The sequence below is a fragment of the Lycorma delicatula genome, chromosome 1 (genome assembly GCF_047948215.1).
Source record: "Lycorma delicatula isolate Av1 chromosome 1, ASM4794821v1, whole genome shotgun sequence".
In the NCBI taxonomy this organism is placed as follows: Eukaryota; Metazoa; Arthropoda; class Insecta; order Hemiptera; family Fulgoridae; genus Lycorma; species Lycorma delicatula.
Window position 1 is genome coordinate 196,255,932 of NC_134455.1, and position 27,153 is coordinate 196,283,084.

At 31.9% G+C, this 27,153-nt stretch overlaps 2 protein-coding genes across 2 annotated transcripts; both read right to left on the bottom strand.

The window, feature by feature from the left end:
• LOC142326893 (peptidyl-prolyl cis-trans isomerase NIMA-interacting 4) lies at positions 1-27,112 on the bottom strand. The gene is made up of 3 exons (XM_075369628.1): positions 26,842-27,112; positions 16,895-17,014; positions 1-222 (listed from the first exon to the last, which is right to left on the bottom strand). Exons 1-3 carry the CDS (start codon positions 26,962-26,964, stop codon positions 64-66), a joined length of 402 nt encoding a protein of 133 aa, XP_075225743.1. The 5' UTR covers positions 26,965-27,112; the 3' UTR covers positions 1-63.
• Positions 23,177-25,596, bottom strand: LOC142326902 (uncharacterized). The gene is made up of 2 exons (XM_075369634.1): positions 25,444-25,596; positions 23,177-24,026 (listed from the first exon to the last, which is right to left on the bottom strand). The coding sequence occupies exons 1-2, from the start codon at positions 25,505-25,507 to the stop codon at positions 23,761-23,763; spliced, it is 330 nt and encodes a 109-aa protein (XP_075225749.1). The 5' UTR covers positions 25,508-25,596; the 3' UTR covers positions 23,177-23,760.
• Positions 27,113-27,153: the final 41 nt, after the last annotated feature.

Sequence of the window (27,153 nt, forward strand, 5' to 3'; positions counted from 1 at the left end):
TAACCATACCAAACATTTATTTTTATAATAAATAACAAATAACAAACTTATAGATAAGATAATTTATTTCTTTCCTTCAACCATAATAATATGATATCCAAATTTTGTTTTTACAGGAGGATCAGTGTACACAGGAGCATTAAGAGATGATACTGGTAAAGCAAATGCTGCTTCCTGAAAAGGACCTACCATTGATCCTCTCGTCATCCATCCCAGGTCTCCCTGTAAATAGTAAGTAATGATAAGTTAATAATAAGTAAGTACATTAAAACATTTTTATATACCATTAGAAATATTTACATTATATAAATTATAAAAATAAACTTTCAACCAAAAATTATGGAGCATTAGGGAAAATAATCCCAAATAACATAAAGTTGAATCACATTAACCATTCATAAAACATATAATCTATAAATCATAGAAAAGTATAAACTGCACCTTCTCTAACTTATAAACTTAAATAAAAATCTACTTCTGAAAAACTAAACATAAAATAACCGAAAAAAATACTATAATATGAGTATTGAGAAATACAATAGTACCCACATTATAGGTAATTCAAGAACTCACATTACTTTTAGATTGCTAATACTTAGGTTTTGAAATTAATTAGAATGGATTATCAATTGATCTTAGCAGGTTGAGAATAAATACTGAAATTTTCACAACTAAAGGATTTAAGATAATTAAATAAATTTTTAAAACAGTAGCCTGATTTTATTATCTTTTATGACTCATAGAATCACTTCTATGACTCACTTGGATAGTGAGTCCACTATCTAAGTCTCTTCAATTAGAGTGTTTGGGCCTTGTGGTCCTCCCAGTACTTTTTCATATGTTCCGATCTTTGTGCCCTTTCTAGTGTTGAAAATGTTCAACACTAGAAAGTGTTGAACATATTTATTTACAAGTTTTTTCTTGTAAATAAATAAATAGAATGTTTTTGTTCTTGATTTTCTTGTCTAATTTTATCTTATCTGTGGTGTCTTCTGGTGTAAGGTCAATTTCCTTCAGATCCTCTCTTACTACTCTGGTCCATCTGCATCCTATCTTGGTGTTTTTCAAGTCGAGATTTTACTGTACTAACTGTTTCAGAAGTTTTGATTCTTGGATCCTCATGATATGTCCAAAGAATCATAGTCTCCTCTTATGCATGGTATCACTGATGGATTCCAACTCTTTGTACATGACTTTGTTGGGCGCAATCTACCACTGCCTGTCTTTCAAGTGCTTCTTATTGATGCAGGTTCTTCCAATTCTTCTTTTGATTTTCTGGAGTCTCTCTGACTTTGATTGTTCATTCAGCTGGAAGAAAGAGTGTTTCTGCTGCTCAAGTGACTTCTAGTTTTATAACTGTGCTGTAGCATCTTATTTTTGCATTTATTGACAGGCATTTTTTATTGTAAGGTAACAGGTTAATTTTTGAGCTTTAACTAGTTTGTTTCTTCTTATTTGGACAGAGGTACTTTCATTTAGGTTGTCTTTTATTATTTCTCCAAAGTATTTAAATTGGGTTACTATTTTGATTTTACTAGCGTTTATGTTTACTTCTTTTAATCGTGTTAGTTTTTGGGGCATAATTTCAGTCTTTTCAAATGATATTTTGAGGCCAAATTTATTTATAATGTTTTGAAGTTCTAATATCTGTGATTCAGTTTTGTTAATGTTGTTTGTTAGCAGTGCCAAGTCATTAGTGAAACTAAGACAGTTTATTTTTTATTTTTTGGCCTATTTTTACTTTTGGGGGCATTGTTTGAGCCATTCCCATTTCTAGAGCACAGCTGAATAATAGCAGTGAGAGCCAATCACCTAGGTGCAGTCCTGTTTTGATCTCAAATGGTTCCAAGAGCTCGCCCCTGGATTTTACCATCGACTTTGTGTTTGTGAGGGTCAGTTTTATCATGTTTATTAATTTGATATGTAGTCTGAGGTATCTTACAATTTTTAGCAAGGATTCTTGATGGATGCAGTCATAAACTTTCTTGAAATCTACAAATGTTATCACCATATCGCAGTTTCTTTTCCAGTTGTAATCCATTTTGGCTTGAGACTCATGATCTGATCTGGACAGCTCCTCCAGGGTCTGAAACCTCCCTGATATTCTCCTAGTTCTTTCTCGAGTTGTGAACTGATCCTGTTGAGGATGATTCTTAAAAGAATTTTGTATGTTGTGTCTAGGAGTGAGATTCCCTTGTAAGTGTTAGGATCTGTTTTGTCCCCTTTTTTGTGTAGCAGATGGATGAGGGCTGTCTTCCAGTGTTCTGGTAGTTCTTTGATTCAGATGTTGACAAGCTGTTGATGAAGGGATATTTTTGCTGACTTTCCTGCACGTTTCCAGATCTCTACAAAAGTCTGATCTTCTCCTGCTGCTTTGTAATTCTTCATCTCTCCCAGTGCTAGGTAGACTTCTTTTATTGAGGGAGGGGTGATGTTTTCTGGTGGTGATGTTATTGAGGTATTGGTGTTTAAGTTTAGGAGTTCTGTCAGTTCTTCACAATTTGGGAGTTTGTTGAAATATTTAGTTAGGATTTACGTGTTGTCTTTATTGTTGTTGGCCAGTTGACAGTTTTCATTCTTTATTAGAAAGTTTGGGGGTTTGTATTGTTTGAGCTGATTTTTTAAGATTTTGTAGTAGACTCTCAGCTGTGTTTTATTGAATTCTTCTACTATTTACTTAAGTGTGTCTTTATGGTGTTGTCTTTTTACTCCCCTTAGTGTTAGGGTGGTTTCTTTTCTTTGTTTTACTAGATTTTGATAAGACATTTCTCATTTTTGGGAAGGATGTTTCTGATTTTGGGGAATGGTATTATTAGCCATGCTTGATGTCTTTTCTCCACTATTTCATCACATTCACTGTTCCACCATTGCTGTTTTTTTTGGGGGGATTTTATTGGGCTTATTATTCTGCAATTTGTTTAAGGTTGTTGAATAGATCTTCAAGTTTATCCATGATAGTTATTTTTTCAGTTGCTTTTTGTTAATTTTCATTCTTGATTAGTTGGGTAGGGTCCATTTTTCTTTTAGTTTTAGGGGCTTAGTTTTGTTGCTTTCTTTGGGGAAATAATGTAAGTGATTTGCTTTGGTATGTTTTGGACTTTGTATTTTTCTTGTTCGTGTGTAGTGTTGGGGCATTCCAATGCTTCTGATCACATGTTATCTTCCAAGTGGCAGCCCACTGTATTTGAATGCTGCCTTCTCTGAACTCTGGTGTTGCTTGGTTCAACCAGTGGTGTATTCCTTAAAAATCCTTTCATGGTTGATTATGAAATCACTAGTGGTGGGTCTGGGTTTAGGTCCCAAATTACAACTCTAGACGTGATCTAGTGAGGTGTGATGTGATGATAAAAGAAACTGTAAAGTTCGTTTAGATTCAGTTCACCAGACAAGTTTCTCCTATTTACCTGGATATATCCAGGAGCACCTTATGGAGGCTCAATCCAACTTTTCTAAAGCCGTTATTTTGGAAAAGAGTTACAAAGTCTGTTCCTAAACATTACACCACGCCTGATTTTAATATTAATAATATAATTACTTAGACTGGTGATGGCAATTCATTAACTCTTATTGCATAATTATAGTAGAAGGATAAGAAAGGTTATCACAATATTACTACTTTTGACAATAAATATGTAAATTCTCTTAAAAGAAAGCAGAACAGTATAATATAGTAAAATTATACAATTAAGCCTATGAACAGCACACTGCAATTGGGAAAAAATTATGACCTATTGTTTAGTGTTATCTGCAATATATATATATATGCTGCAGAGTACAGCAACAAGGTATGGTGGTTTTGAAAAGACCGTCATACGTGTTGTGATGGGCCGAATAAGGGCTAGAATGACTGAATGTACTCATTGCCAAATGCCATTTAAATAGCAATGGAGCCTTAGTAGTCTGTAGCGCATCACGTGTTTGTTTACAACACCTTCATTGAAACACGTTGTACTGTAGTGCTCACACAGAAATGATTTCAAAACCATTTTAATGTTGGTTATCATGGTCGCATTCCAAAATGCGATACCATTATGAAGTGGGTGAATAATTTTCAAATGACAGGATCTTTGAGACCAGGAACTGCACGGAGGCTGGCGATTTTAACTCAAAGAATGCTGAATGGGGATGCATCCAAATAGATATAAGGAGCAGGAGGTTGATGGCGATGATGGACCTCAGGAGCCTGGTGTGTCTGCATCTCAGAAATATTGCGATGTTCCTTAGACATGACTAAGGTAGCATTCTTGATGTGACATTTGTGAAGGAAGACCTTTACAGGATGTTTGGAGAGTGGATGGTTTTGACCAAAGAGTCATCATTAAGTGATTATTGTTATGTTTACTTCGAGTTGCAGTCCGTGAGCCTTGCTACCAACGCTAGGTAAGGGAGAAGGATGATCTCCCCCAAAGAGATCAATGAATGTAGGAGGTTATGACTCTTCGAGACATGGTTGGCATGCTTGATTCGACTTGCCAGGCGGTGAGACCTGCTCTTGATAATTGTAGGAGAAAAACAGTATAGTGGTGATGTCTGGATGTGGTGGCAAAGAGCATCATGTGCAAGAGGGCAAAGAGGAGGTTTATTCAAGAAGGTAGGAAAAGCAATGGCAGTAGTAGACAGGAGGCATAGAAGGCATTTCATGCAGCCAGGAAGGAATTTAAGGCAGCCATCTGGGAGTCAAAGAAAGAGAGGTGGAGGGTTCTGTGTAGAAGGCTGGACGGAGATCCTTGGGGGGATGCTTATTGCATCGTCACTAAGAAGTTTGATAGGCCTCTTCTGATGCTAGCCAGTGGGTTGTTAAGGAGGGTGGTCAACACTCTCTTTCCAGACTGTGAGCTTGAGCTCTGGGAGGAGCTGGGCTTTAATGAAGTGAGGAATTTCACTCCAGAAGAAGTGACGAAGGCAGCCAGTAGGTCAACATGGGCAAAAGTACAGGGTCGAATGAGGTGCCAGTCAAGGTAGTTCAAGCACCAGTGGAGGCAGCACCTCAGTTGGTGGCAGACTGCTTGAGCAATTTGATCTATTGTGAGTGCTTCCTGGTGGATTGGAAGAAGGGTAAGTTAATCCTTCTCAGGAAACCAGAAAGATCCATGGAGGACCCTTCGCCGTACAGGCCAATAGGCCTGTTCAATGCAGGAGGGCAAACTGTTTGAGCAGTTGTTGCTGTCCAGGATCGAGGAAGAGATCGAAAAGAGTGGTGGTCTGGCAGATAGCCAGTTTAGCTTTCGGAGGGGAAGATCTAACATGGATGCATTCGGAAGGATTGGGGGCACTGTGAAGGATGTTATGCGCTCAGAAGAATGCTTAGGACAAGGAAAATGGCAGGCCTCATCCAATTCCACATCGAGAACTCGTTCAATTCACTCCTTTGGATGATGGTCGTTGAAGTCCTGATGGCGAGGAAGGTCAGTTTTAACCTATGGAGAAGTATAGGCAACTAACTGAGCGAAAGATATATGGTTTTACAAGTCTGAGGGAGCGCATGTGTGGAAGAGGCGTTATGGCTGGTGTTCCACAGGAGTCAGTTTTGGGCCCATTCCTGTGGAACATTGCCTACGACTCAGTTTTGAGGCTAGAATTACCAGAAGGGGCAAAAACCATGGCATATGTGGATGATCTTGCTTTTCTGATGACTGCCAGGATGGAGGAGAGTTGATCGTCAGATATGATGATGCAATAAGGACAATCGTGGGCTGGATGGAGGGTAGTGGGTTACAGGTTGCAATGGAAAAGACACAGGACATCATCTTCGCAGGGAGGAGGAGGTTGTGTTCATAATGGGGGAGGAAGTCATTGTTCCTGTGTCGGAAGTTAAGTACCTAGAGGGTTTGGTTGGAAAAACGACTGATCTTCCAGGTACACATCAGGGAAACGGCCTCTAAGGTCAAGAGGACTGATGTGGCCTTTAGCCGCCTGATGTCGAAACAAGGAGTCCACAACAGTCTAAGAGAAAACTTCTGGTGTCAGTTGTGGATTCGATTATCCTTTACGGGATCATGGCCTGGGATACGGATCTGAATGTGGGAAGGGGAAGAGACATACACAAGAGATTACATAGGAGGATGGCCTTAAGGGTCATTTCCTCCTACAGAGCAGTATTGTATGATGCGGATATGGTTCTGGCGAGAGTCCCCTCCCGGGATATTTTGGCCAGACAGCATAGGGAAAGGAAGAAAGGGGCTACCTAGAGCGAGGCCAGATCGAATCTTTTCAGGCATTGGCAGAGACAATGGGAGTTATCAGTCAAAAGAGGCTTGGACCAGGAGACTGCTGCCCAACGTAGAGCATTGGGTATGCAGCAACTTTGAGTTGGTTGCCCAACTCAATGGGTGAGTTGGGTAACTTTCTCAACCAATTTTTTAGCGGCCATGGGTGTTTCAACTCTTACTTTTATAAGAGGGAAGGAGTGACAACCGTGAATGTGGGGTATTGCTCGGCAGAGGACACTGCTGAGCAAACCATGTTTGACTGTTCACACTGGGAGAAACAAAGAAGAGATGTTGTTCGGCTTGTAGGTCCCATCTCCCCGGACAACATAGTTGAAATAATGCTCAGAAATAAAGAGTCATGGGCGGCCACAGCTAGATTCATAATGGCATCTATGTCCAGGAAGAAGGAGAACAAGAACCAATGATCGATGCAGCGGTTGACTGATTTGGTGTTATCAAGGCATTAAATGTTCAGTGTGCCTGTGTTGTGTTATGGGTGAGGTATGTACGTGGCAAGGTGTTATATGAACGAAGCTATTTGTTAAAAAAAAAAAGTTGTATGTTGCAGTGTTATCTTGTGTGTTTCGTGTTGTAACTGTGTTATATTTCTGAATAGCTAAGGCGTTTATGCCCAATAGTTGGTGTCATAATCACGCTGTAATCAGCTGGTCGAACTTCTGGTTTCCTTCAGTGTGTTACTCTCATGTTACGTCAGATTGTTTTTTGTGTTTTGTTTCATGTTTTGCGTCTTGCTGTTTGTGTCTTCATTTACACAAATGTGGAATACTTTTATTTTCTGTTACTCAAGGTGTAGTTTGCGTCTGTGTAGCCAAGAGAGCTGCGTTGTTAGTAAGGCTTTTGTTGTAGTGGTAACTTAAAAAAAAAAAATTATTGTGTTTTTTATTGTAACTCTATTATTCATATTATTTTCTTTGTAGCTAAGGCGTCTGCGCCCAGTTTCTAGCATCATAATGACATGTTTATTTGATTGAATGTCTACCAACATTTTTACTTTCATGTTCTTTCGGGCTCCGTGTTCTTCAAGATCCAGTTTTATGTTTTGCGTTTCATTGGTCACTCCTTTGTTTTACGTAACCTGTAACACTTTGTCGTTTTGTTATCCGTAGTGTAATACACTCCTGTGTAGCCAATAGGACTGCGTCGTTAGTAAAGCTTTTTACATGATGTAAAAAAAAATGTGGAAATTGTTAAATATCAGCCAAGTTAAATATAAATATTGGTTCGATCTCTTGTAAAAAGTGATAGTGAACCAGTTTTGGAGCCTGCGCACTCTGATGTTATGGCTCATGGTGGTTCCAGGGTGTGTAGTTTTACTACTTACAAGGGTGGTTTTAGTCAGTAGTCTGCTGGTGGTGGTCGGATAAGAACATCAGCAAGAGTCCAACACTCTGTGCGTAAATGCATTTTCACCTTCAAAAAAAAATAGAAAAGAGGGCTGCACACAGAGGTGATTGAACTGTATGGACCCCAGAAAACATTTAATGGGTGTGACAAGCTGTGGAAGCCAGCCCTCACTGTTCAACAGTGCATCATGCTTATGCTATCAGAATGTCAGAAAGGTCACTTCGGAGATTCTTACAGTTGGATCTCCATTTCCATCCCTATAAGAAAATGGTTGTTCAGAGACTACAACAAAACGACTTCATCAGGTTTACAGAAATGATGTTGACATTGCTGACAGACATCATTTTGATTATAAGTGATAAGGACTACTTCCATTTATCGGAGATGGTAAACACAAACAGAATTTCCAGTACTGGGCACCCGAAAACCCACAAGAACTGCATCAAAATTGCTGACAGACAAACATCATTTTTATCATGAATGATGAAGCCCACTTCCATTTATAAGAGATGGTAAACAAACAGAATTTCTGGTACTGAGCAAACGAAAACCCGAAAGAACTGCAGAAAAAATCTCTGTACTACCACAGATTAACTGTTTGGTGCGGCTAATCTCGAACCTGCATTATTGGGCCTTATTTTTTTCATGAAAACAAATGAACAGTGTCTGTTAACACAGATCACTATTGCTACCTTGCCATGGGTGATTATTTCCTGCCAGAATTACAAAGACAACACATTAACTTCATGTATTTTGATGCTAAAATGTATTTCAACATGAAGTTTCAGCAAGATAGGACTACTTGCCACACATCAAAAGCAACTATGGGTTTTTTGAGACAACATCTTTCTGGACACCTGATTTCATTGCATGGGGATGTCAATGGCCTCCTCAGCCACCAGACCTGTCACCTTGTCACTTTTTTTTTGGAGTTACCTAAAAGCTCAAGTTTAAGTAGACAAACCATGTACTCTTGAAGCCCTTTCCAATACTACAATACAAGAAATTTAAAGGCTTAGAAGGAATATGGACGACTTCACCAGTTGTCTACAAGAGTGCCTCGACAAAAATGGACGCCACCTAACAGACATGATTTTTTGCAGCCAAGTATTTTTTCTTATTATATTTCAATATGTAATATCAAATGGCAATGTAACATTAATATATAACAACAATAAATTTTGAAATTAGTTCAAAAGTAAGTGTATGACAGCCTTTTCAAAATCACCATGCCTAGTTGCAGGATCCTGTATTACATGAAATAAACCACCAAAGCACAGTAATTAGATAAGTTAAACTTACCATATTAATTTCCAACAACTGATTTTTGCAGTAACCTGCATCTACGGATGATACTGAATTCTACAACTACATTAAAATATATTTCTTTAATAATTTGTCATTTTATTCCAAATTGTTTTCTGTTTTTAAATTTTAAATTGTACTACGAACGTATCTATAAATTTTGCTGTCCAGTACTACTAGAATGATTTAATCTTTAACAAAAATAAATCTTTAATGATGATTAATTAATTTTAATTTTCTTTAATTGATCTTTAATCATTAATCATAAAATCTTAAATGATTAATGATTTATTCTTTATACCTCAAACAATATTAATAAAAACACAGTGATCAATCTGTTAATGAATATTTACATATATATAACTATATTAAATTCTACTAATGTAAACAACCTAGTAAAGAATATTAAAATAAGATAATATTAAGAAATATCTTACCTTAATTTTATCATTACAGTACTTTCACAGGATCCCACATCCTCAGTCTAATTAAATTTATTTTATTATGCACATTAAATAAAAATGTTAAAAATATTAAAAAGAAAACAAAATACTATGTTACTAAAATAAACCTTGCACATGGTGTAATATTCGTTACAATACTGTACAATTATAATGAAAACTACCTATTAATTTATTATATGAGTGCTATCTGTTGCTGTTTTTATAAGAATGTCTCTCTAAAATACTGTCTGATGGTTTATCAAATTGAAATTCTGTTTGCATTTATATCAGTAATATTTTTATTTTTTTGCATCTTTAATTATTTCTAATATTTCTAAATTTGTCAAATCAAAAATTGAATGTTTATTGTTTATTAGATGGTCTGTTATATTAGATAAACCTAATTTACTAGTTTTGTTATTTCTATAATGTTCAAGAAGTCTAGTTTTAATGGATTTATTTGTTTTTCCTATATAAATACCATCACAATCATTACGTTTAATTATAAATTCCACACAGATCGTTTATGTTTGTATTACTACTTTTGTTTTTTAAATATTTTATTAGCAGTTATTGGGTTTGTATGCAGATTTAAATAAATATCTCTAAGTAATTTTTAGTAATGTTTTAATATATAAATACTTTGTGTATATGTTTTCACTTTTGTGTGTCTTATTTATGTGATGGTTGTAAGGTAGTTAATTTGTTATTGTGTTTTGATAAACTTATTATTGATAAATATTACTAATTAAAATAGTATCATATCCATTGTCAACCGCTGTAATATTTTATATTTATTTTTTTTCTTTTAATTATGTTTATACTGGATTGCTCTATTAATCACATTTATATGTGTTAATTTCATTAGACCAAGGTGATTTGATTTTTATGAATTGTTATATTACAAGATGTAGGTTTTATTTTATGTATTGATTTTTCAAATTGGTTATTCTTGTTTATTTCAATATTGACATCTAAATAATTTAACAATCTATTATTATCTATTTTAAAATAAATTTCAGTAAATTAATGATCCAACCAGTTAATTTCTAAAAGTGACAAAATATTTAATAAAAGAATTCAGTCCAATTTTTAATTATAATAATACATTTAAAATACCATTCTAGGTTTATTCTTTTGAACCGAATGCCCCTAGTCAACTGGACTACCAAAAATTTATAAATTTGTTTGATCAATTTTAAATCTGCTCCACGTATATTATATTCAAAATAATTTATAAAATTCATACAAAAGAATGAATTTACTTAATACATTTAATATAAAAAATGGTTATGAATTAGTAAATAAATTTAAAAAGTTTAAATGTAAATTATGATGCTAAAGTGTTCAAATTAAAAGAGGCCCCATCACTTAGTTAGTCTATAAATAATAGTTATCTGGCAAGCACTTAACATAATAATATACAGGTGTTGAAAGTGACGTCCACCCACTTCTATGCACTTATCAACATGTTTGACTATGTTTCTGGCTAATCGTATTAGCAGTATCCTACTGGATGACATTGGTAATGTTTGTCTTCAATTCCTGCAAAGTGCATGGATTGCTCTTATAAACAATTTTTTTTTAAGTAAACCCACAAAAAGAAGTCTGGACTAATCAAATCGTGGGATCTTGGTGTCCTCAATCATTTAAAACTGATCTGTGTTGAGCACATTTCTAGTCTAACACTGAACCTGTTACAAATATTATACATAAAAAAAAACTACATGACTTCCTTGTATGCCTATTAAATTATGTATACACATTTTTTGCTGCACTTCATATAAACTTATTTCATTTGAAAGTGAGATATGATCCTGCAGATCTTTAATAAAGTGCACAGTTACACAATTGCTGAAATATTAGGATAGAGTAAAAGTCCCTTTATTACTCATATTACTACATCAGTATTATTCATATCTTCGTGAGTTGCTGATTAACAAAAATTTCAGATTTCTGGTTTGTCGTATGAATAAAAGTTAATAATAATTAAACTATTCTGTTTACTGAACTACTGTATACTGGTTACAAATTTCAACCTATGGTGTAAAATATTCAGTTTTTTGGATTATTTGGAGAATAATAAAAATGAAAAAGAAACAATCACACAGGAAAAAGAAAGATAACCTAAGAAATATATCCCAAAAAAACAACAAGAAGATGAATATGAAGAGGAAAAAATGTTAAAACGAAAAATAGAAGAAAATGTTGCAAACAAAAAAAAAGAATAAAAACATTAAGAGAATATGATAGATGATAATATAAAGAGGAAAGAAAATTTTAATACCAAGGAAAGAATAAAAATATTAAGAGAGGATGATGAATTTAAAGAGGAAGAAAAGTTGAAAACTGGAGAACAAGTACACAAATTAAGATCAGAAGAATTATGTCAAACCAAAGAGCGATTAAATGATGGGCAACAAAAAACAAATAAAAGACATGATGATCAACTCCGACTTACAGAGAATATTGTTATTGGAGACAATATCAGAGGAGTAATAATCAAAAGAGTAAGAATTTTTTGCAATTTATTAAAGATCAGCCATGTATGCCTCAGTGTATATGTTGTTCTTGTAAGGGTCTATTTTTCAGTCACTCTGTAGATAAAATTAAACAGAAATTCCAGAATAAATAAATAAAATTAAACTAAAAAATCCAAAAATAATATGATTCTATATTATAATTTTCAATTAATATTAATCAGATGTTTCACAAAATCTATTACACATACACATAAATAATAATGCCTATTAAATTACATACACACATTTTTAAAAGTACATCAAATTTTATTTCATTAATAACTTCTGATTTTTTTTATTTTTATTATTGAATTATTAATTACTGTAATTTTTTTAACAATTACAGGTTAATAATTATTAATAAATCAATATATTGTGTATTTAAATTTAAAAAAAAGTTATAAAAAATAAATTAAAAAAAAAAAGAGATGAAGTCTGATTCAAACCGATGTGTCTTTCCTTGTAAGAACCAAATATTTCATTAATTAAAATGTTATTTGGCTATAACTCTGGAATGAATGAAAATAAGTACCACTTATGATATATTGTTGAAAAGCTCTCAATGAGAGCGTATTACTAAGAAAATAAGGCAGCTAAGAAAGAATCCAAAATCCAAATTTTTGGGGATTTTGGGCTTTTTTGGACCCTTTTGGTTGTCAATTGCAATCAAAAAGGAAGGTGTACAACTAAATGTTATAACAATCCTAAATCCAAAATTTCAACATCCTACAGCTAATCATTTTGGAGTTATGCGAAATACATACATACATACATACATGCACACAGATGTCATGCCAAAACTAGTTGTCGAAATGGATTCAGGGAAAGTCAAAATGGTTATTTTCATTGAAATCTGAAAACTGAAATTTTTCACAATCACAAGGCTTCCTTTACTTCATACAAGGAAGTAAATACCTTATCTATGGGATTTTCACTACCAGCAATCATGTTTGAAATATATTCACATGAATTTATGAGTAAATTAGTGCATGGCATCATGTACATAAAATTTTAATATGAAAACAATATGTGGAAGACATTTTCATTAGATATAACGCCGGTAATAAAAATAATATTAAACAGATTATATTCATGATGAAAATTTAATATTCACATTTGAAATAAATAATAATAGAATGTTAAATCATTTTGATGTCAATATTGAAATAAACAAGGATAATCAAACTGAAGCATCAGTATATACAAAGCCTACATATAATAATACAATGATTCATAAAAAATCAAATTACGCTGGTGTCATAAAATTAATACTTTTATGACACAATGTATGTATATATATATATATATATATATACATGCGCGCGCGCGCACACACACACACACACACACAAAAGGTTAAATCAAATATAAATGGGATTTTTGTTCCTGAGCATCTACGGTTGGTAAGACTGCACCCCTGCTTCTAGTACGATTGGATGGGGTCATTAGGAATGGAGAGAGCCAGCCATTCCACACCCCCAACCAATTCGTCAGTAACACTCATGATGTCAAAGCAACAAATGCTCTGCACAATGCATAATTATAAAATTTCTTGCTCGTGAAGGAGTTCAAGAGACAGAAATTTGCAAAATTGACTGCACAGTTCAGGGATATATATTGTCAAGGACTCGTGTGTTTTCCTGGCATAACTAGTTCAAGGAAGGGCGAGAACGAGTAGAAAATCAGGAACACGATTGCCATCTTTGGACCAGCATTACAGTCAAAAACATTTGTGCAGTTCGAGACATTCTTAAAAACAATCGATGAGTAAGAGTATCCGAAATTGCAGGGCAGATCAGAATAAGTTATCGGAGCTGTCAAGCGATCATCACAAACAACCTACAGTTCTGTAAAGTGTGTGTTAGATGGGTCCCTCGGCCTTTGACCGCAGATTAGAAGTTGAGACATTTGGAGGTCTGTTGGAGGCTTACAGCAAGGTCTATGAAAGAAGGTGATCCATTTTCGAGTTGGATCGTCACCTGGACAAATCATGGCTCCACCACTACACTCCCCAGTCGGAACAAGCCAGTACAGAGTGACGGAGAAAAGGAGAGACATCCCCAGTGAAAGCCAACACTTATTTATGAGCTGGCAACGTTCTTTCAACTGGATTTTTCAACCGGCAAGGCATTTTTCTCATTGATTTTTGCTTGAATGATGCATAATCAATGCTGTTTACTAGTGCGAGCTGTTGAATGAGGTGAGGGCTGCATATCGCCACAAAAGAGAAGACCAACCAATTTGAGAGGCCATCCTCCTCCATAAAACACCAGACCCCATACTACAGCTCTAACGGTCTCAAAACTAGAATAAATGCACTTGATCATCCTCCCTACAGCCCGGACCTATTGCACTATGATTTTCATTTGTTTGGGCTGCTTAAATACGCTCTAGGAGGGTAACAATTTGAAGATGACGAGGGCATGGAGGGATTCGTGCGTAACTGACTCCTGACACAACCAGCTTCATTCTACAATGCTTCGATAAGAAACCTTCCTTCTTGCTGGGAAAAATGTATTTCTAAAGCAGGAACCTATGTAGAAACATAAATTATATTTGCCTTTTATTTTTCAAAAAATAAAATCCTGTTTATATTTGATTTACCCTCGTATATATAATTATGACTATACTCGGATGATTATTAATTGAATAAACATCATAACACATGCAGCGGTTGAAAATGGATATAATACTACTTTAATTAATACATATAAAAAAACAATTATCAAAATAAAATAACTACCTTACAACCAACACGTAAATAAAACACACAAAAGTGAAAACATACACACAAAGTGCTTATACATAAAAACATTACTAAAAATTACATAAAGAGATATTTAGACCTGCATACAAATCTAATAACTGCTAATAAAATATTTAAAAATCTTATGTGGACACCACATGACTTCCTTATATGCCTATTAAGTTAAAAATACACACTTAATTAAGTAAAAGTACATAAAGTTTTATTTCACTAACTTCTGATTTTTTTCATATTTTTTTTTTTATTGTTATTGAATTATTATTTATTGTAATTTTTTTCAGGTTAATAATTATTACTAAATGAATATATTTGAATTAAAAAAAAAAAAAGAGAGATGAAGTCCAATTCAAACCGATGTGCCCTTGTAAGATCAAAACATTTCATTAATTAAAATTCTGTTTGGCTGTAACTATGGAACCAATGAAAATAAGTACCACTTCTGAATTATCATTGAAAAACTCTCAATGAGGGCTTATTACTGCAGTTAAGAAAAAGTCTAAAATCCAATTTTTTGGGATTTTGTACTCTTTTGGTTCAATTGATTACAATCATAAGAGGAAGTGCACAGCTAGATGTTACAACAGTCCTAAATCCAAAATTTAAACATCCTACGGCCAATCATTTTTGAGTTATGTGAGATACAAATGCACATATGTGCATAAGTACATACGTACAGAAGTCACACTGAAACTAGTCAAAATGGATATTTCCATTGAAATCTGAAAACCTACATTTTTCACAATCACAATACTTTCTTTATGTCATAAAAGGAAGTAAAAAACAAAAATAAACAATATGTGTGGAATTTATAATTAAATGTAATGACTGTGGTGGTATTTATATAGGAAAAATGAATAGATCATTTTAAAACTAGAGTTAACATTTTAAAACTAGAGTTCTTGAACATTATAGAAATCAAGAATAGTAAATTAGGTTTATCTAATATGACAGACCATCTCATAGACAACAAAACATTCAATTTTTAATAGTGACACAAATTTAGAAATATCAGAAATTAATAAACATGACAAAAAAATTAAATATATTATAAAAATATTACATATATAAATACAAACAGAATTCCAGTTTGATAAACCATCAGACAGTATTTGCAGGAGACATTCTTATCAAAACAGCAACAGGTAGCAGCACTTAAAATATAAATTAATATGTAGTTTTCATTATAATACACATATGGTGTAATGTTCATTACTGTATTAAACATTACAATTTGTGCAAGGTTTATTTTAGTAACATAGTATTTTGTTAATTTTTTAATATTTTTAATATCTCTCTTTTAAATGTGCAATTAATAGAATAAATTCAATCACGACTGAGGATGCAGGATCCTCCAAAAGTACTGTAATAATGATAAAATTAAGGTAAGGTATGTCTTATCTCAATGTTCTGTAGTAGGTTGTTTATATTAATATAATTAACAGCAAAGATGAATAATATGAACCTTAAAAAAGTTAATTTCAATCAAATGTAGAAGTTATTTTTTCAACTAATATTATTGTGACAGGATGGGTATAATATTGCACACGTAATGTACATTACGAAGCCTGTAAATGTTTCATAAGTCACATCTAATGGCAATTCAATTACCAGCCCAATAATATTATCAAAGCCAATTTCTTTTAGGATCATTACGATCACCTGGTGTATGCGTGTACATTCTTACAGATGTAAAACTCTATGACAGCAGACAATTAAAATCTAAAATCAAAAATTTAAAGTATCAGTCACTTGTGGTCTCATAGTTTTTACTCTGTAAAAAAATAATTGTTTTCATACTTATTTTTTATACACCTATTTTTTTTCATAAAGTGTTTTCATTCTCTCTGTTTTAGGTCTTCATTTAATAATTATTATTTCCCTTTTTAACTAAGCTTTACTATCAGCACTGAAACAAATGCAAATAAATCACAATAAAAAAGATCTTTATACATATATATATATATATAAAACACATATTACAACTGATAAGAAAAATGAACACAAATTTTAATGCCAGATACAATCATCTGTAACATAGCACATGATCCATACGAGTTCATCTATTCACAAACATAGATGTTGTTTGTTCAATAATGATATTCAATATATATCACAAAACCAGGAAATGAAGTGTTTTTTCTCCTTGTAACTGTTCAGTTTTCCCAACATTTGATAGTGTCTGACAGTTATTCACAGAACTGGTTTAAACCTTAAAAGATTATTATTTACACAACTATTTTTACAATTCTGAAATTCAAGAACTTAATGTGAAGAAAATCTTACCCCCTGTCTCGCCTTATCTTCACTATACTGAGTAGCAACTTCATTGAATTTAATTCCAGATTTTAATTTTTCAAGAGCTTCAAGTGACTTTGACTGTTTCTCACATAATATGTGTCTAACCTATAAAATAATAAATATGAATGTAATGAATATAAACAATATAAACATAAGAATATTTTGAATGTGTTCCAAAAACATATCAAATGGATGAAAGTATAATGAACTACACTAACACAAAGTTGCAGCAGTAAATTAATTCATCACTTAATCAGGGAAAACTAATAAGGTTATGGTAAAAAGAATATAACAATTAAAAAAGAAGAAACAAAACTAAAAATTAAGTGAAAAACTATGACTGAATCCCTCTTGAGTAAAATATTTCAACAATAAAATAGTCCCTACATCTTGAGGTGGAACTGCTCAAGAAAATATCAGAAGTATAAGAACCATAAAATTTTGAATCAGAGTATGGAATATCATAAATTATAAAAGAATGGTAGACTATGTAACATAAAATGAGAAATAAATAATTTTAAGTAAGTTATATTGTTAACTAGTACAATTACTTTTATTCCAAAGTAGCAATAGACTGAAATCCAATAACAGTTTGTCTTTTTTATTTTACATAACTTTTCTAATGGATAAGAAATTAATTTTGAAATGTAGGAAAAATGACCAGGATTCAAACCTAGAACCTTCCAGATCAAAAGCAAGATTCTACCAATTCATCTTGTAGGAAGTTCATGAAATAAGGTTAAAGGAAACAGAAATTTTAATCAAGATATTATAAAATGCTGGAGTAGGATGGTTAGCAAATAAAAGGTTGGTACATTTATGGCATTATAAGCACCACAGTGAGATAAATGTTCTAGTGAAAGTAGATTCAAAGCCTAAAACCACAAAATTATTGTAATATAGGTTTTCAAAGATCAGTTTTAACAACTGTTAGAATATCATTTGTCTCTTCAATAGAGAGTGAAGAAATAGAAGACATAGATGAGGAAGTAGGTGATTTTACCAAACATGTAAAAGGACACAGAACATAGAGGACAATGTATATGACACAGTAAAAAGTAGTTTCTACTTAACAATAATACAACAATATGGATTTTATGCTACTGTTTGGAATGGTACAATTGGCAACAAAACTTTAGGACTGCTAATTTTTTACGAATGGTTTACAAGATATGTGTCTTAAATTTCTAACAAAATATCTTAGAATCTCCTTTAGAAGGTACTTATATACCAAAAAAACTTTCTTTTTTTTCTTTTGTGAGATATGAATTATCTGAATATAACTGCAGTAAACAATTTAATTGGATGCAGCAGATGAATTAATGAGCTTTCAAGCTTTATGATAAGCTGATTTAATGCCATTACATTATCACATGTCTGTTATTAATTCTCCTTAAAATATCCAATGGTTCCCACACATAAAAACTTACAAAATATACAATAAAAGAGTTAAAATAAGAGACAATAGGCAAAATAAGGATTTACAACACTACTAAAGCTATAATAAACAACAATAATTCAATACAGGCCGCCCAATAAGTTTTAAAATGTGTGGACCAAACATGTAAGCAATGCAAAAGAGCTTTATGAACATTATTCATCTGAAAGTTTTTTACTGTTTCTTTTTATTTCCTTGTACGAAGTAAAAGACGTATTGTGATCACAAAAAATTTCAGTTTTCAGATTTCAACGGAAATATACATTTTGACCATCCCTGAATCCATTTTGACTAGTTTCGGTGTGATGTCTGTATGTATGTACGTATCTCACATCACTCCTAAACAATTAGCCGTAGGATGTTGAAATTTTGGATTTAGGACTGCTTTAACATCTAGTTGTGCACTTCCCCTTTTTAGTGCAATCAAGTGAACTGAAGTTTCCAAAAAAGCCCGAAATCCCCAAAAATTTGTATTTTGGATTTTTTCTTAGCTGCAGTAATAATCCCTCATTGAGAGCTTTTCAACAATATATCATAAGTAGTACTTATTTTTATTCAATCCAGAGTTATTACCAAATAACATTTTAAATAATGAAATATTTGGATCTTACAAGGAAAGACATCGGTTTGAATCAAACTTCATCTCTTTTTTTAACTTTTTTTTTTAATTTATTTTTTCTAACTTTTTTTTAATTTAAATACAAATATATTGATTTATTAATAATTATTAAACTGTGATTGTAAAAAAATTTACAATAATTAATAATTCAATAATAAAAATTTTAAAAATCAGAAGTTATTAATGAAATAAAATTTTATGTACTTTTAAAAATGAGTGTACGACGTAATTTAATAGGCATTATTATTACATATGTGTATGTGTAATAGATTTGGTGAAACATCTGATTAATATTATTGAAAATTATAATAAAGAATCATTATTTTTGGATTTTCTAGTTTAATTTTATTTAATTATTCTGGAATTTCTGTTTAATTTTATCTACAGAGTGACTGAAAAATAACTCTCACAAGAACAACATATACACTGAGGCATACATGCCTGATCTTTAATAAATTGCAAAAAATTCTTATCTTTTAGTTTATTACTCCTCTGATATTGTCTCCAATAACAATATCCTCCCTAAGTCAGAGTTGATCATCATGTCTTTTATTTGTTTTTTATTGCCCATCATTTAATCACTCTTTGGTTTGACAGAATTCTTCTGATCTTAATTTGTGTACGTGTTCTCCAGTTTTCAAATTTTCTCCCTCTTTAAATTCATCATCCTCTCTTAACCTTTTTATTCTTTCCTTGGTATTAACGTTTTCTTTCCTCTTTATATTTATCATCTTTCCTTAATGTTAACGGGACTTTTACTCTATCCTAATATTTCATATAACATTGTTGTAAATAAAAGGTAATAATAATTAAAGTATTCTGTTTAGTGAACTCATGCATACTAGTTAAAAATATTATTTTGACCATACAATATAGAATAACCAGTTTTTATTATTGGATTTTTTTTTATTATTATTTATTTTTGGATTATTTACTTAAAGAGTAATCAAGGAACATTTACTCTAACCTAATATTTCAGGTAAGATTGTTTAATTAATAATTGTATAAATATCTGATGTAAATATTTGGTGATTGTAAAAAAAACTAATACTTCAGCAATTGTGTAACTGTCCACTTTATTAAAGAATTGGAGGAACATATCTCACTTTCAAATTAAATAAGCTCAAATTAAGTAATTTATGCAAAAAATGTGTATATGTAATTTAATAGGCTACAAGTAAGTCATGTGGTGTCCACATCAGATTTTTTCATTTTCGGTAGTTAGTTTTGTTTCTCAATTTTTTAACAATACCAAAAGACTTTTAAACTAGTGTAAAATTATAATAGTTTCCTCCTAAGTTAAAGTTTTAATTAAAGTTTAATTTCTTTAACTTTTATTTACTTTCAGTTGATTTTTCAACATAGAATTTTTCACAATTAAATTATCAAAAAATTTTTTGCAATGTTTTATTAGTTTATTGATAATTTAACGCAATAAATTCTCATTAAACTAAAATAGTATGTATTTTATTTCCAGTCTTTTCTAGTTTACTATTTTTTTTTTTTTTGTGAAAGTTACTGGAGGAAAGTTCTAGAATTTGTTTTTATTTTATGGATCAAAAAACATATATAAAAACATCTTCACTCAAAAAATTCTTAACATTTCTTGGACGCAAATAAAAACTTTATAATTGAAAAATTTGAAAAATGTTCCTCACACCAGTTTTTACAATCATCGCAAAATTAATATTTCAGAAATTAATAATTGTTGAAAATCTACATTCATAAAATTTAACTGCTGTACACAGATCTCCATCAATGCAGTCTTTTTATGACCTTTGTGATTAAAATGATAAGATTCAAATAAATTTATTAGTAATCCACTTTGTACTATTTCTACCAGTTAATTTTCATATCATATAACAGCAGGACCAAATTAACCAATCTAGATAGGAAGTTAATTAAAAAACCATGGCTACATTATATCTTTTAACATGAAATATTACATTTACCAATTCTGAAAGATAAACCATCATTTTTAACCTCTAGCTAGGTTAAACCAGATACTCCTGTTAATATATATATATATATATATATTATATGAAATAAAAACCAGCAAAACAGTAATTAGATTAGTTAACTTAGCACATTAATTTCCAATAACTAGTTTTCACGGTATCCTGCATATTCAGTTGGAATAAATCCAATATTTATTACATTAAAACATAATCTTTTAATTTTTTGTAATTTTATTTGACGTTATAATTTTTATATTTTGAATAGCATAATCAGCATATATGTAAATGTTTGCTGTCTCGTACTGGAATATATATATATATATATATCTTCTTTTACTAACTGAGAGAGCTAAAGCAAGTCTATTCTCTTAGTCATTGTTTAAATAAGAGAATTACATAGAAATCAAGATTTAAACATGACAAAGAACAGACATACCTCCCTCAAAACCCTTTTAATATTTTAATTATTTGCACATAAAAATTTAACTCCAATTTATTAGAATTCATCTTAAGAAATAGCATGATCACCTTTGAAGTCTCACAACACCAAAAAAAATGAACAGTGAATATAATTAAACAAATACATCAAACTTAATATGGTGTTGGAATAGAACTTGATAAAATTTTTTATCATCAAAAGGTCAATACTACTTTGTTATTGATGGCCACCCTCTATCACATCCACGCATATATAAAGAGAACTGAGCAACCTGTACAAGAGATTTTTGATAAATACTATAAAAAAAGACTTGTCTGCTAGAAAATAAAACAAAAGAAGATTTAAATACAAAGTTTCCTACATATGTAATAGGAATAAATGTACAAATATTACTATATGCTGCAATACGGTTTTTCATGTATTTCCACTAAAATTTCAAAATTACTGCTGGTTTGTTTATTACTTTGGTTGTTTGCTAATTTATATTCCATTTTAATATCAATAATTCTGAGCAATTATTTGATCAATTTCAATGTTTTTCATACTTTAGTATGTGATATTAGATTTGCTTAGAATTAAGAAAACACAAGATCTGTCAGTAAGCAGGTCTGGACAATGGGTAGCCCATACAAGGTCAAAATCTGCGCCACTTTAACAGGGTGGCACTCAATTTGTGCTGTTTTTAAATGCTGCTAATTTTCATATTTAGTTTACTTTTCTTATTAATAAGTTGCATATTTAATGTTAATTACATGAGGTTAGCGAGCAGAGTGAGCGTAGAATGTTTGGTTAGAATATGTTGATTCCTTATGCTAATGAATTGTATATATATCAACATAATCTATGCTCACTCTACTAGCTAATATAATCTAGTTAATGATAAATATACAATTTATTAATAATATTTAAACTAGATACAATAATTAACATACAAAATAGCAATAGAAAACAGAGAAAAGAGGCGGTACTTTAAAAAAAATGCATATAAAGTGTCCCCAATATTAACACATTACTACCTTCTAGTCAAGTAACAATAAGTTTCATGGGTTATGGTGACTTGTTGAGATGTTAATCCATTCTGTACAGAGTAGTTAGAATTAAAGTTTAGGATAGAGGTCTGTGGAGGGAGGTTACAGTTAAGGACAGAGTTTTGTGGAGAGAGTACAGGTAAAGTACCAAGCTATGGCAATATTAAACACCATCTTATATGACACTTGGCTAAATTTATATTTAAATGGAAATGTAGTCATTACACAGAGAGACTACACAACATGTTCTGTCCTATTAGTCATGTGTACAATGAAGAATCACCTTACAAAGTGCACCAACAAAAAGCGGCTGACTCTTGACAACTATTAAGGTTAGTTTAAGGTTTATTTTGGATTTCAGACACTTAATTTATGTTGAGTTTTAATTTTTCTGTCGATACATTAACAAATTTCAATATGAAATAAATTGACTTTGATCAAGTAACTGCTCAGTGTTACCTATTTTATATATATATATATATATATATATATATATATATATATATTTTCCTTATTAGATTTTATGGATGTGGTCAACTTAATTTCTGACATTTACAATACTTAAGGGTAAACGCGTACTACTGCGGCTACGGCCACGACCGGTTGTCAAAAGGAATATTTTTCATTTTTTTGCAATCTACGACATGAAAAAGAATTTTTCAATTTTACTAGAATGTCAGTAAAAATTTTTGATTGTTTATTACATAAAATTGGTGAAAATATAAGAGGCATAGACACAGCAATGCGCCAGTGAATAGGAAATGAAGAAAAACTAATCGTAACTTTGAGGTAAGTTTTATTTTTCATAATAACATGACAATATTACTGAACAGACTAATTCAAAATCGTACGCAATATCAATTAAAGAACAATGTCTTTAACCGCTAGTAAAATTTATCTTATTATTTTTAAAGTAGTTTTAATAAAATTAAAATTAGTTTTTATTTATAAAGTTACTGGTCTTGAGCCTCATCAAAACAGGTAATTAAAGGTGACCTTCCTTCATCAAGAACATAGTTATGTTCACTAGAAACCGAAGTGGACATTAATGATGCCTCAGGAGACTGCAGCGTAGGATACGAATGAGTTGAATATCCTTAACTGTAGTAAGTATTTGAATTTGAGGTACTAGGGTGGTATCTGCATTGGCTTGAATAACCCTGCGGAGAAGGCGCATTTGATGCATGACAGGCTTGCAGTTGAGCCTCTTCCAGAACATTGATTAATTGTCGCTTCACCAGTAACTTAAGCATTGGAGGAATTATTTTCAATTCGTTAACTAATGACATCATGAACAACCTATCCTCATCATTTAATAATTCTCTTACAAGATTAATTTTAGCTTCCGAAGATTCTTTCAACACTTCCATTAGTTTTCGCCTACTTTGTCATGCGGCTTTCTTTTTTTGCAATCACCCTTCTGGTAAGGTCCTGCAGGTGTATCTTGCGGGTCCAGTTCTAAACTAGAGTGAGTTGTGATTGGTAGATTGGTGGAATTTAAGAAAGATAACAAATTAAAATACACGTAAGGAATTTTTCTGGCAGCCGCACAACCACTCTTAACTCCACTTAACCTTCTTTTTTCTCTGTTGTAAGAGTCCTTTATGTTCTGCCACTTGTTCTGTAAACTGATACCTGTAACAAAAGGAACAAATAAAATAGATAAGTATATTTAAAAGCGATTCTTTTCAAGAACATACAAAAATCCACCTTTATAATAACATCATTTTACTCAGGGTTTATTCTTTACAAATTTTCTTGCAAAATTTTTGGCAATAATTATACAAAAAGGATCAAATTGAAAATAAAAAAGTGTGTTTTATTCTGACTTTGTAAAAAATTATTGAAGATATAATTTTAAGGATTTCTTTTTTTTTAATTTTACGGACACAAAATTCATAGGGCCTAAAACTATCAAATTTATAGTAAATTTTTTAAGTAAGTTATAGTACAGTAAGTTATAGTTTAAGTATAATAAGTTTGTACATTTTTAGTGATTTGTGAACCACTACATTAATTTTTCAATAAAATTATTCTATCAATACCGAATTACAATTATTGAACTAATTTTACAAATTAATGTTTTTGTTTTCAGGTATCTGGCATCAGGAAATTCATTCGTTGATTTGCACCATGCTTTTCACCTTGGAGAGACAACTATCAGAGAAATTGTAAGAAGAGTTTGTTGTGCAATTTGGTGTACTTAAAAGAAGAATTTTTACCAATACCTATGAAAGACTGGTTACAAATAGCAAAAGGGTTCAAATCTTCAGCAAATTTCCCGAACTGCCTTGGCGCAGTTAAGCAATGGACGGCAAGCACGTAAGAATTATGAAACCACCAAACAGTGCGTCAATTTACTTTAACTATAAAAAATACTTTTCGATCGTATTAAATGGCCATTGCTGACGCAAAGTTTACTTACATAGATAGATGTAGGTTCTTACGGATGTGTGTCGATTCAACAATATTTGAACAGTCAACTTTTTATAAAAGGTTACTAAATCATCAAGCCGATCTTCCTGAAGACAGGCCAATCTCACATGTAAATCCAACACCTTTGCCGTTTGTATTTGTGGCAGATGATGCATTTTCCAATTTTCACAGAATTATATGTTCATATGTTGGCAATCGACTTGATAATGAAAAAAAAAATTTAATTATCGCCTAATTAGAGCTAGACATTTCATAGAGTGTACACTTGGGATAATGGCGAATAAATGGAGGATTTTTCACAGGCCCATAAATTTAGACATTGACTTCACTATGCTGCAAAGGCTTGCTGCTTATTATATAACTATGTCAGAAGTAGGGATGGTGTGAGATTTCGGGAAACGCTCTGTGGATATCCTACAAATACACCAGGATAATTCACCACAAATACAAACGAACCAGCGTAGATGCACATCAAATAACAGAAACATTTTTGCCTGTTACTTTGTAAATGAAGGTGCTCTCAAGTGGCAAAATAAATTTATATGATGAAAAAATATATTTAAAAAAAATAACAAATTGTAAATTTATGAAAATAAACTTATATTCGAATACTTACATACTTTATTTTTCTCCTTTGGTGTTCTGCATTCGCTGCCACCAATTGCTATTTCTTCCCACATCTTTTTCGTTACATTTTTGTTTGCATATTCATCAGAAGATAAATCCCATAAAGCAGGCCGTTCTTTCACCTCGAGAATGAATTTTTTAGTATTGAATTAAATGAATGACATGATTCAATAGTTTTTTAAAATTACAGCAACAGCAACGCGTACTTCACAGATAGCTGTCTGGCCATCTACCGTGCGCGTTGTCCTATAAGATTACATAAAACCTTTGGTCGTAACAACCAGCTGGTTGGTAGTTGGTCACATAGACAAGGAGTGGCCGTTGCAGCCAGCTGGCCGCAACAGCCATGTGCACGTTGATTCATGTTTACTCTATAAATTTGTGGCCGCATCTGACCAGCCGCAGTCGTGGCTGCAGTAGTGCGCGTTTGCACTAAGTGTCAAAGAATAAGGTTCAGTACATCAAAATTATGCATATATATGCATGCACGGCTCCACAAGCTAGTACAGTAATACTAAATTTTAAAGTACATTGTTAATTATAAACTGACTATATAGAGTCCATATAAATTATTATAATGTTATTAAAATATGGAACACAAGTTGGTTATTTTTATGAGTAGTAAATTATAATTAGATTTTGATATTTTCACTGTGTTGTAAGTGCAAATAGTTAAGTTATTTAAAAGTTCTGCTATCTAAATTCTCTGAATCAAACAGCACTACATTAGAAATCTGGAGATGTTGAGAATATCAAACAAATGAATCAATCAAAGCAAGTCATCGCAAATCAGCAACAAAACATCTCAGGAATGGTCAACCTGAGACTGTACATGACTACAGTTCATTTATATTCATACATACCAGCCTCTACAGTAATACCTTACGGTGGTTCCAGAGGCTAAACAGAAAAAGAGGAAGTTTCGGAGTCAATCATTAATTTGGCACTAGCATTTAAACCACAAGTTACCTATCTACGTACACTTATTTTCAACTACGTTTCAATTAGTATGTTAAACTTTATCTCCAATTCTTTCACAAAGCACTTCATAGTTCAGACATACTGTTACTATCTCTGAAATCTTGGGACACATACAGAATCACAACCCCATATATGACAAATAAAACCATACTGAAAGATAATACTAACACAATAATATACAATGAAAAACCAATAAAAACATCTTTCAGTATTAGTATATTCCACAAAAAATAACGAATAAGGGTCCTTATCTACTTAAACTTCTCCCGATCTAAACGTAGATATTTCAAAACATTAGGTACATCGCCAAAATTGAAAATATTAGTTGCGAATTCCCGAGGATATTATTTATAAAAACTACAGCTATATTGAAAAGTTTTTAATTAAACAATACTATAATTGTTACCTTCACAGCAGTTCCCCCCTTAGATTCTTTAGATGCTTTTCCGGAACCTTCTTCCTTACTTTTTGGCTGATTTCCTTTGCTTTCTTTGCCACCTTTACCTTTACTGTCTTTTTTGGGAGGCATTTTATAAACAAAGTTCCACAGATTTGATCTTACTCAAGAGAAACATAACCTCAAATATCTGTTGTGCCATTTAGATATAAGCACTGATAATAATTTCTGACACGGTAATGTAAATTTCGTTTTATAACGTAACTTCAGCAGCACATTGCTAAGTAGAATAAAATAATATGTATTTTGAACTGGAAAACA

Coding starts and splice junctions, on each gene's coding strand:
- LOC142326902 (XM_075369634.1), bottom strand. CDS start 25,507: ATGTGGGAAGAAATAGCAATTGGTGGCAGCGAATGCAGAACACCAAAG. Junction 24,027..25,443: donor AAAGGAGAAAAATAAAGTAT/GTAAGTATTCGA, acceptor CTTTTGTTACAG/GTATCAGTTTACAGAACAAG.
- LOC142326893 (XM_075369628.1), bottom strand. CDS start 26,964: ATGCCTCCCAAAAAAGACAGTAAAGGTAAAGGTGGCAAAGAAAGCAAA. Junction 17,015..26,841: donor AGGGGGGAACTGCTGTGAAG/GTAACAATTATA, acceptor ATTATTTTATAG/GTTAGACACATATTATGTGA. Junction 223..16,894: donor AAGATAAGGCGAGACAGGGG/GTAAGATTTTCT, acceptor TACTATTTACAG/GGAGACCTGGGATGGATGAC.